At 43.9% G+C, this 12,356-nt stretch overlaps 1 protein-coding gene across 1 annotated transcript in view; it reads right to left on the minus strand.

Moving 5' to 3' along the window:
- LOC126424723 (ATP-binding cassette sub-family C member 4-like) overlaps positions 1-12,356 on the minus strand; it is a 176,113-nt gene that overhangs the window by 7,778 nt on the left and 155,979 nt on the right. Inside the window, exons 13-14 of the mRNA XM_050087443.1 lie at positions 10,845-10,982; positions 9,313-9,485 (exon numbers count right to left, since the gene is read on the minus strand). Of these exons, the coding sequence (XP_049943400.1) occupies positions 9,313-9,485; positions 10,845-10,982 (311 nt within the window). The remainder of the gene's footprint in view (positions 1-9,312; positions 9,486-10,844; positions 10,983-12,356) is intronic.

Genomic DNA, 12,356 nt, shown 5'->3' on the forward strand with positions numbered 1-12,356 from the left:
GGTTATCGTCAACTGCACGAAGAATTGCCTCGTCCATTGCAGGTGTCGTCGACGTTCTAGGTCTTCCCCAGTCGCGAGTCATAGGCTGTTCCGTGCTCCCTAAGACGCCGATCAATTGCTTCGAATGTCTTCCTGTCGGGACACCTTCGTTCTGGAAATCTATACAAACGGACCGCGCCGCGGCTATTGCCCCGTGCTAATCCATACATCAAATGGGCAATGTAAGCATTGCACTGACTGCAAAAACACGATCGTAATGAACACTAACTTGTTGATGCTACGTACTGATGTGCTTGATGCTAGTACTGTAGAGCAATGAGTCGCATGTCAACACAAGCACCGAAGTCAACATTACCTTCCTTCAATTGGGCCAACTGGCGGTGAATCGAGGAATTACAGTACATACTGACGAAACTAAGATGAGCTCTAACATGGAAATTAAGCGTTTCCGGACACATGTCCACATAACATCTTTTCTTTATTTGTGTGTGAGGAACGTTTCCTGAAAGTTTGGCCGTACGTTTTTGTAACACCCTGTGTAGGCGTTGCCGACCGCAGCGCCGTATTCCGCCTGTTGGCATGCCTCTGTATTCGAATACACATGCCTATACCAGTATCTCTGGCGCTTCAGTATATATCGAAACGGAAGAAGTTTTTCAAATAATGCAAGTCACGCGCCAGTTCATTTTTACTGGTTCTGTAAACATTCACGGTGTCAAAATTTCGCGACATCACCGAATGTGTCCGTATACAGCCATGTGGTGGATCGCGTTTTCATTTGCATATTACTGCACAGCGCATTTTCATCGCTGAGCTCGACACTGTCGGCGACACACGCTGTTGGCGGAGAACTCTGAGCGAATGGACGGCGAGTCTCCCTAGGGGTTGTTTAGACGAGAGCCACGCTGACGCCCGGGCCGGACCGCCAGACGGAACACTCGCCTCCTCCAAAACGCTGGCCCGTCTCTCTGAGTCTTCAAAAAGCGTCCTCTCTACTTGCCGCCACATTCATAAGTTCCTTAACTGCGATCGTGTAGCCTCTGCAATTTTTCTATTGCAGATATATATTTGAAGAAGATATCCTAATTTTAGTTTCGTGTGTTATTAATTTGTTATGATTTTTTTCATAAGAAATTAAACGTCGAGGGCTACTAAAAATCCTTGGGTAACAGAAGAGATAATGAATTTAATTGATGAAAGGAGAAAATATAAAAATGCAGTAAACGAAACAGGCAACAAACGTCTCGAAAATGAGATCGACAGCAAGTGCAAAATGGCTAAGCAGGGATGGCTAGATGACAAATGTAAAGGTGTAGAGGCGTATATCACTAGGGGTAAGATAGATACTGCCTACAGGAAAATTAGACCTTTGGAGAATGGAGAACCACTTGCATGAATATTAAGAGCTCAGATGGAAACCCAGTTCTAAGCAAAGAAGGGAAACCAGAAAGGTGGAAGGAGTATATAGAGGGTCTATACAAGGGCGATGTACTTGAGGACAATATTATGGAAATGGAAGAGGATGTAGATGAAGATGAAATGGGAGATATGATACTGCGTGAAGAGTTTGACAGAGAACTGAAAGACGTGAGTCGAAGCAAGGCCCCGGGAGTAGACAGTATTCCATTGGAACTACTGACAACCTTGGGAGAGCCAAGCCTAACAAAACTCTATCTTCTAGTGAGCAAGATGTATGAGACAGGCGAAATACCCTCAGACTTCAAGAAGAATATAATAATTCCAATCCCAAAGAAAGCAGGTGTTGACAGATGTGAAAATTACCGAACTATCAGTTTAATAAGCCACGGCTGCAAAATACTAACACGAATTCTTTACAGATGAATGGAAAAACTGCTAGAAGCCGACCTCAGGGAAGATCAGTTTGGATTCCGTAGAAATGTTGGAACACGTGAGGCAATACTGACTCTACGACTTTTCTTACAAAATAGATTAAGGAAAGGCAAAGCTACGTTTCTAGCATTTGTAGACTTGGAGAAAGCTTTAGACAATGTTGACTGGAATACTCTTTTTCAAATTCTAAAGGTGGGAGGGGTAAAATACAGGGAGCGAAAGGCTATTTACAATTTGTACAGAAACCAGATGGCAGTTATAAGAGTCGAGGGGCATGAAAGGGAAGCAGTGGTTGGGAAGGGAGTGAGACAGGGTTGTAGCCTCTCCCCGATATTATTCAATCTGTATATTGAGCAAGCAGTGAAGGAAACAAAAGAAAAATTCGGAGTAGGTATTAAAATCCATGGAGAAGAAATAAAAACTTGAGGTTTGCCGGTGACATCGTAATTCTGTCAGACAGCAAAGGACTTGGTAGAGCAGTTGAACGGAATGGACAGTGTCATGAAAGGAGGGTATAAGATGAACATCAACAAAAGCAAAACGAGGATAATGGAATGTAGTCGAATTAAGTCGAGTCGGGTGATGCTGAGGGAATTAGATTAGGAAATGAGACACTTGACGTAGTAAAGGAGTTTTGGTATTTGGGGAGCAAAGTAACTGATCATGGTCGAAGGAGAGAGGATATCAAATGTAGACTAGCAATGGCAAGGAAAGCGTTTCTGAAGAAGAGAAATTTGTTAACATCGAGTATAGATTTACGTGTCAGGAAGTCGTTTCTGAAAGTATTTGTATGGAGCGTAGCCATGTATGGAAGTGAAACATGGACTATAAATAGTTTAGACAAAAATAGAATAGGAGCTTTCGAAATGTGGTGCTACAGAAGAATGCTGAAGATTAGATGGGTAAATCACATAACTAATGAGGAGGTATTGAATAGAATTGGAGAGAAGAGAACGTTGTGGCACAACTTGACTAGAAGAAGGGAACGGTTGGTAGGACAGGAGATGAACACACTAAACAGATTCAGAAGGATGTAGGTTGCAGTAGGTACTGGGAGATGAAGAAGATTGCACAGGATAGAGTAGCATGGAGAGCAGCATCAAACCAGTCTCAGGACTGAAGACCACAACAACAACAACAACAACTACATTATTTTTTCCATGAAATCTTGAGTGGGCCCTAGTCTCTGGAATGTCTGCTGTACTACTGCTGTATTTTTGTAAAGCCCAGTAACAGCACTTTAATTTGGTAAATCATCATCAACCATTCTAAATAAATATTGTTCAGTAATTTCTCCATTCTTCCTTATATGTTAACTTTTATCGGTTTTTTTGGTCAAAATTTAGACTCATTTAAAAATAGCGAAAAGCATTAAAGAAAATTTTACCACATCGTCTACATCTTATTTTTACGTTGAAATTCGTATATTTTCCAGATTTCAGCCTTTTATCTCTTTTTCCTGTCACCGTTAAAAATTATGAAAATTATCGTCTTTCGTGGAAACTGCTTATTAACTTTTTCTCTAACTTATTACATCTTACATCATTCTACATTACTCTATGAATTAATTATTAAATCCTAACAATATTTAATTTTTCTGTTATTGGGTTGGTGCATAAGTTATTCCGTAAGTTTGATAAATACAACAGATACAGTAACAGAGATTTTGGTCATAAATAATAACGGTGGCTACTAAATCCCTGAGAATTCAAGATGTGAGGAGACATGTGTGTCATGAAGCTCCCCATAAATTAATGGTGAGTGGAGCAGGGGTGCGGGGAGGGACGGGGAGCAGGAAGCAGCATACCACGGTAAAGACTTTTCTTTCCTCTCCGCTGAGCTATATACTGGCCATAAGCAGTAAATTAACAGCAGTTCTTAAACAACGATAACTTATATGGTATAATGCTTATAATTAATACATTTTTGAGATATTTGTGATTTATAAAACTAATTAAAATTCAGTCTCAATGCTAGGTTAACAACACAGAATTCCCTGAGATTTTCTGAATTCCCTCAGATTTCCCTGATTTTTTAAATGTAAAATGTAGGATTTCTTGAAGAATCACCACCGCGATAATATATTCTCCTTCACTGTTTACAGACATCACCGCACAAGTTTTCTTGTCTGTTCCAAGTCTCTTAGTGCACTGCAAGCACTTCACCAAATGTATCAGCTCATCCATGACTGCTTACAGCGGCTCCAACGCCGTGGCAGGGAGGTGATCTTTTGCTGGGTACCTGGCCACGTTGGGATACAGGGTAACGACATGGCTGACAAAGCTGCCAAGGAAGCATGTTGGGATGGTGCTGTCCATCAATGTCCCATTCCGTTGCATGCGATTATCTCATTTTCTGTCAGATGCATCACGGTCAGTGGGAGACTGAATGGTTGCTGGTGTCGGACAACAAACTGGGTCACTCAAACCGACCACAAAAGCTTGGCGGACTTCGTGTCAGCCTCGCCTCTGGAAGGTGGTTTTGCTTACCAGACTGCGCATCGAGCATTGCCCTTTCACACGTGGCTTCCTCCTCCGGGGGGTGGGGGGGTGGGGAGGGGGGGAAGGGGAGGAGGAGGATCCACCTTTCTGTGAAGTTTGCAGCGTGTCGCTTTCAGTTCAGCATATTGTGGCTACGTGTGTCCTGTATACTAATAATAGGACAGCCCTTGGTCTCGCTGGAGATCTGCCCACCGTCCTCGCAGATACCGATACCAGTGTCAACAGAGTGGTGAACTTTTGTGAACTATCAGGCCTCATCCCTAAACTGGTGGGGAAGGGCGGCAGACTTTAGTACGTTATAAACTGCTCTGCATGTGGGGACAACCTTCATCCCCACACATGAGATCTCCTGTTGATTTTTCGTCAGGGCGCTGATGACCGTGATGTCGAGCGGCCCCTCAACCCAACTCATCATCATCGTCATTCACTATTTACAACAGTCTGCCAACGCTGGCGTAACTTTTCGATTCCGCATTTACGTGGTTCTGATGCGAAGAACTCTTCGAGCCTTGTTCGGAGCGCATTTTCATCTGGAAAGAAAGTTCCTCGATGGTTTTTCGCTAGAGAGCTGAAAAGGTGAAAATGTGAGGGGGCGCGCGGAATGTCTTCCGAACCCAACGCCTGTGCAGTGTTTTTCGCCAGTCTGGCAGGATGCTATGAAGAGGGGGGGGGGGGTGCGTTATCTTGGGGAAGTTCTTGGATTGCGTCTGCAAGACGCCTCAGCTGTTGACAATACATGCCAGCAGTGAGGGTTACACCAGGGGGAAGCAGTTGGTAGTCCACCACACCGTCGCTGTCCCACCAGATGCATAACATTACCTTTTGTGGACGCGAGCATCTCTTTGTAAAGGGAAGTTGCTGTTTTGATTGGGCTCAACCATTCATTTCTTTTCGTTATGTTAGCATAAAGACACCATTTCCCGCCACCAACAACAATACTGGGTAGGAATGGTCGGTGTTGTTCACGAGCCAGTTCATGACAAGCAAACAGAGATGCACATCTGGCCACCTACCAACTTTTGCTATTTTGGCTTAGGGCATATTGTACCCATACATCCGATTCTTGAACCTTCCTCATTGCATGAAAATGAAAATGTCGGACGATGGTGGAATGTTCACAGTTCATCACATCTGGAAGTTCTCGTGTATATTAACGTGGATCATTGGGAATTAACGCGTTTGGAAGATTTTCATCAATCCCCAAAGATCTTCCTGAATGTGGGGAGTCACTAACGTCGAAACAATCCTCCTTAAAAAGAGGAACCCATTTTCTTGCATGCTCTATCCAATGGCATTATCCCTACACACAGCATAAATGTTTGTGGCTGCCTCCCGTGCTGTCAACCCTCTATTAAACTGAAACAGAAGAATACGTCAGAAATTTTCCAATTTCTCCACTTGGCAGTCCATTTTATAGCGTCCACACCTCCCCCACTCTCCAAATTACAAAATGACAGTATTTAAACTCAACGAGCAATAATGAACTACACTACTGGTCATTAAAATTGATACATCACGAAGATGACGTGCTACAGACGCGAAACTTAACCGACAGGAAGAAAGATGCTGTGATATGCAAATGATTAGCTTTTCAGAGCATTCACACAAGGTTGGCGCCGGTGGCGACACCTACAACGTGCTGACATGAGGAAAGTTTCCAACCGATTTCTCATACAAAAACAGCAGTTCACCGGCGTTGCCTGGTGAAACGTTGTTGTGACGCCTCGTGTAAGGAGGAGAAATGTGTACCATCACGTTTCCGACTTTGATAAAGGTCGGATTGTAGCGTTTCGCGATTGCGGTTTATCGTATCGCGACATTGCTGCTCGCGTTGGTCGAGATCCAATGACTGTTAGCATAATATGGAATCGGTCGATTCAGGAGGGTAATACGGAACGCCGTGCTGGATCCCAACGGTTTCGTATCACTAGCTGTCGAGATGACAGGCATCTTATCCGCATGGCTGTAACGGATCGTGCAGCCACGTCTCGATCCCTGAGTCAACAAATGGGGACGTTTGCAAGACAACAACCATCTGCACGAAAAGTTCGACGACGTTTGCAGCAGCATGAACTATCAGCTCGGACACCACGGCTGCGGTTAACCTTGACGCTGCATCACAGACAGGAGCGTCTGCGATGGTGTACTCGACGATGAACCTGGCTGCACGAATGACAAAACGTCGTTTTTTCGGATGAATCCAGGTTCTGTTTACAGCATCATGTTAGTCGCATCCGTGTTTGGCGACATCGCGGTGAACGCACGCACATTGGAAGCGTGTATTCCTCATCGCCATACTGGCGTATCACCCGGCGTGATGGTATGGGGTGCCATCGGTTACACGTCTCGATGACCTCTTGTTCGCATTGACGGCACTCTGAACGATGGACGTTACATTTCAGATGTGTTACGACCCCTGCGAAACCCTACATTTCAGCAGGATAATGCACGACCGCGTGTTGCAGGTCCTGTACGGGCCTTTATGGATACAGGAAATTTTCGACTTCTGCCCTGGCCAGCACATTCTCCAGATCTTTCACCAACTGAAAACGTCTGGTCAATGGTGGTCGAGCAACTGGTTCGTGACAATACGCCAGTCACTACTCTTGATGAACTGTGATATTGTGTTGAAGCTGCATGGGCAGCTGTACCTGTACACGCCATCCAAGCTCTGTTCGACTCAATGCGCAGGCGTATCAAGGCCGTTATTACGGGCAGAGGTGGATGTTCTGGGTACTGACTTCTCAGGGTCTATGCACCGAAATTGCGTGAAAATGTAATCACATGTCAGTTCTAGTATAATATATTTGTCCAATGAATACCTGTTTATCATCTGAATTTCTTCTTGGTGTAGCAATTTTAATGGCCAGTAGTGTACAAATAAAAAATGACAATCGACAAGTAAAGCCATAGCAACAGGAATACGAAGATGCAAAACAAAAACACGACGAACGTATGTACCAACCGAATACATGGTTGCGCAGTGCTTTGTCTGCCAGGAGTAGATGGCCAAGGCTCTCTCATTGTAACCTGTAGACAGGGTAGGGGAGTCCGTCTCCCTGACTGTCTCCCTCTAGCTCCTAACTGTTACTACACATCTACATCTACAGCTACATGCTTACTCTGCAATTCACATTTAAGTGCTTGGCAGAGGGTTCATCGAACTACAATCACACTATCTCCCTACCATTCCACTCCAGAACAGCGCGCGGGAAGAACGAATATCTAAACCTTTCTGTTCGAGCTCTGATTTCTCTTATTCTATTTTGATGATCATTCTTACCTATGTAGGTTGGGCTCAACAAAATGTTTTCGCATTCGGAAGAGAAATTTGGCGACTGAAATTTCGTAAATAGATCCCGCCGCGACGAAAAACGTCTTTGCTTTAATGACTTCCATCCCAACTCGCGTATCGTATCTGCCACACTCTCTCCCCTACTACGTGATAATACAAAACGAGCTGCCCTTTTTTGCACCCTTTTGATGTCCTCCGTCAATCCCACCTGGTAAGGATCCCACACCGCGCAGCAATATTCTAACAGAGGACGAACGAGTCTAGTGTAAGCTGTCTCTTTAGTGGACTTGTTGCACCTTCTAAGTGTCCTGCCAATGAAACGCAACCTTTGGCTCGCCTTCCCTACAATATTATCTATGTGGTCTTTCCAACTGAAGTTGTTCGTAATTTTAACACCCAGGTACTTAGTTGAATTGACAGCTTTGAGAATTGTACTATTTATCGAGTAATCGAATTCCAACGGATTTCTTTTGGAACTCATGTGGATCACCTCACACTTTTCGTTATTTAGCGTCAACTGCCACCTGCCACACCATACAGCAATCTTTTCTAAATCGCTTTGCAACTGATATTGGTCTTCGGATGACCTTACTAGACGGTAAATTACAGCATCATCTGCGAACAACCTAAAAGAAGTGCTCAGATTGTCACCCAGGTCATTTATATAGACCAGGAACAGCAGAGGTCCCAGGACGCTTCCCTGGGGAACACTTGATATCACTTCAGTTTTACTCGATGATTTGCCGTCTATTACTACGAACTGCGACCTTCCTGACAGGAAATCACGAATCCAGTCGCACAACTGAGACGATACCCCATATGCCCGCAGCTTGATTAGGAGTTGCTTGTGAGGAACGGTGTTAAAAGCTTTCCGGAAATCTAGAAATACGGAATCAACTTGAGATCCCGTGTCGACAGCGGCCATTACTTCGTGCGAATAAAGAGCTAGCTGCGTTGCACAAGAACGATGTTTTCTGAAACCATGCTGATTGCGTATCAATAGATCGTTCCTTTCGAGGTGATTCATAATGTTTGAATACAGTATATGCTCCAAAACCCTACTGCAAACCGACGTCAATGATATAGGTCTGTAGTTCGATGGATTACTGCTACTACCCTTCTTAAACAATGGTGCGACCTGCGCAATTTTCCAATCTGTAGGTACAGATCTATCGGTGAGCGAGCGGTTGTATATGACTGCTAAGGAGGGAGCTATTGTATCAGCGTAATCTGAAAGGAACCTAATCGGTATACAATCTGGACCTGAAGACTTGCCCGTATCAAGCGATTTGAGTTACTTTGCAACCCCTAAGGTATCTACTTCTAAGAAACTCATGCTAGCAGCTCTTCGTGTTTCAAATTCTGGAATATTCCATTCGTCTTCCGTGGTGAAGGAATTTCGGAAAACTGCGTTCAATAACTCCGCTTTAGCGGCACAGTCGTCGGTAATTGTACCATCGGCAATGTGCAGCGAAGCTATTGACTGCGTCTTGCCGCTTGTGTAGTTTACACCCAAGAGCACGTGCTGTTCCATACATCTAACTATTGTAGGATGAGATTGTATCAGTTAAGATCAAGCCAACACGTGCTTCAGACGTACACTCTCTACTGGTCTCCCAGGAAATGGAGGCCCCAGTGCTTTAGTGGGCAGGTGGACTTAGTTACCAGATGACCACCCAGTAGATGGCCCCGTGTGCGACGGCCTGGGATACGACCAGCCAGGCGACCAGCCCGGTCAGACCCAGGGGACCGGAACCCGCCCGCAGGTAGGCCCACAGCAGGCGCCAGGAGGGGGCCGCCCTCTGCTCGCTCCACGGGAGGTCCTCTGCCTCGAGCGCCTGCAAACGTCAGCCGCAGCTATAGTGCACACAGTACTGGAGCAGTACGGTGCGTCACGTTTCGTGGGGTAGAACCACGAACATGACAGTTGTCAACTGCTGCATGATAAGACTAATGGAATTTTTTAAAAAATCTGAGATTTTCACACATGATGTTGTTGTTGTGGTCTTTAGTCCTGAGACTGGTTTGATACAGCTCTCCATGCTACTCTATCCTGTGCAAACTTCATCATCTCCCAGTACCTACTGCAACCTACATCCTTCTGAATCTGTTTAGTGTGTTCATCTCTTGGTCTCCCTCTACGATTTTTACCCTCCACACTGCCCTCCAATACTAAATTGGTGATCCCTTGATGCCTCTGAACATGTCCTACCAACCGATCCCTTCTTCTAGTCAAGTTATGCCACAAACTTCTCTTCTTCCCAATCCTATTCAATACCTCCGCATTAGTTATATGATCTACCCATCTAATCTTCAGCATTCTTCTGTAGCACCACATTTCGAAAGCTTCTATTCTCTTCTTGTCCAAACTAGTTATCTTCAGCATTCTTCTGTAGCACCACATTTCGAAAGCTTCTATTCTCTTCTTGTCCAAACTAGTTATCGTCCATGTTTCACTTCCATACATGGCTACACTCCATACAAATACTTTCAGAAACGACTTCCTGACACTTAAATCTATACTCGATGTTAACAAATTTCTCTTCTTCAGAGACGCTTTCCTTGCCATTGCCAGTCTACATTTGATATCCTCTCTCCTTCGACCATGATCAGTTACTTTGCTCCCCAAATACCAAAACTCCTTTACTACGTCAAGTGTCTCATTTCCTAATCTAATTCCCTCAGCATCACCCGCTCGACTTAATTCGACTACATTCCATTATCCTCGTTTTGCTGTTGTTGATGTTAATCTTATACCCTCCTTTCATGACACTCTCCATTCCGTTCAACTGCTCTACCAAGTCCTTTGCTGTCTCTGACAGAATTACAATGTCATCGGCAAACCTCAAAGTTTTTATTTCTTCTCCATGGATTGTAATACCTACTCCGAATTTTTCTTTTGTTTCCTTCACTGCTTGCTCAATATACAGAGTGAATAACATTGGGGAGAGGCTACAACCCTGTCTCACTCCCTTCCCAATCACTGCTTCCCTTTCATGCCCCTCACACATGATAAAAATCACAAAAACTTGGTATTCATGGTTGGCTCTGTATGAGGGCATTGTCACCAGTACAAATCCTTCTCAGAGCCAGATTAATGTCTCAAGAAAAAAAAAAAAGTTCTGCTCACAACAGCGTTGGGATATGTAGAATGTCTCAGTATCACATCTTCCAAAATACACCAATTGCACCCTCACCGTAGCTTCACTTTCAGCTTCTTCGTCATCAGCCTCTTCCAAGATGTGCCCTCCAGTTGCACTGAGGGAAATAATGTTTGTCAGAACTTGGTAGTTTTCTTGAATCTCGTTGAATCTTCCTTGAAATTCAATGCGACCCTGCAAAAAAAAAAAAAAAGTAATGCATGTAAGGTGTCTGGATACCTTCTCAGTTTTTATTTACTGCTCTCAGCCCAAGTGTTCTCTGATATTTGATATTTATCTATTCTAATTGCATTCTATACTGGCTGATCAAAAAGTCAGTATAAATTTAAAAACTTAACAAACCACGGAATAATGTAGACAGAGAGTTAAAAATTGACACACATGCTTGGTATGACATGGGGTTTTATTAGAAACAAAAAAAAGCACCCCATATTGCTAGATGCATGAAAGATCTCTTGTGCACGTCATTTGGTGATGATCCTGTGCTCAGCTGCCATTTTCGTCATGCTTGGCCTCCCAGGTCCCCAGACCTCAGTCCGTGCGATGATTGGCTTCAGGGATACCTGAAGTCGCAAGTGTATCGTGATCGACTGACATCTCTAGGGATGCTGAAAGACAACATCCGACGCCAATGCCTCACCATAACTCCGGACATGTTTTACAGTACTGTTCACAACATTATGCCTCGACTACAGCTACTGTTGAGGAATGACGGTGGACATATTGAGCACTTCCTGTAAAGAACATCATCTTTGCTTTGTCTTACTTTGTTATGCTAATTACTGCTATTCTGATCAGATGAAGCGCCATCTGTCGGACATTTTTTGAACGTTTGTATTTTATTGGTTCGAATAAAACCCCATGTCATTCCAAGCATGTGTGTCAATTTGTACACCTCTATCTACATTATTCCGTGATTTATTCAGTTTTCAAATTTATACTCACTTTTTGATCACCCGGTATATATACTTGGCTGAAAGTACAAATATTTTATTCATAGACATATGATATGCAGGAATGCAGGATCCTCAGAAGAAATAAAAGGACCATATTAATTGAGAATGAGATCTATTATTTCCCACAAACACTGACATGTTTAATCATCACTGCTTTGATACTGGACATGTATTAACATATATTATAGCCGGTTCTAGGTGCTTCAGTCTGGAACCGCACGACCGCTACGGTCGCAGGTTCGAATCCTGCCGCAGGCATGGATGTGTGTGATGTCCTTAGGTTAGTTAGGTTTAAGTAGTTCTAAGTTCTAGGGGGCTGATGACCTCAGAAGTTAAGTCCCATAGTGTTCAGAGCCATTTGAACCAATTTTGAACATGTATTAGGAACAAACATAGTAGCATGAATTACATGAATAAATTTGTAGATGATTTGGGAGTTGACAGTGTGTGTTATTCAGTACAAAGAGCTGCCACATCAGGCAGCAACAATGGCTCCGGCTTGGTTGGGCATTGAGGTAAACAGAGCTTTGTATAACAGACACAGGTACATCGTACCACGCTGCTTCAACTCTGAGAAAGGATTCACCAGTCA

Source organism: Schistocerca serialis, chromosome 10 (genome assembly GCF_023864345.2).
Source record: "Schistocerca serialis cubense isolate TAMUIC-IGC-003099 chromosome 10, iqSchSeri2.2, whole genome shotgun sequence".
Lineage (NCBI taxonomy): Eukaryota > Metazoa > Arthropoda > Insecta > Orthoptera > Acrididae > Schistocerca > Schistocerca serialis.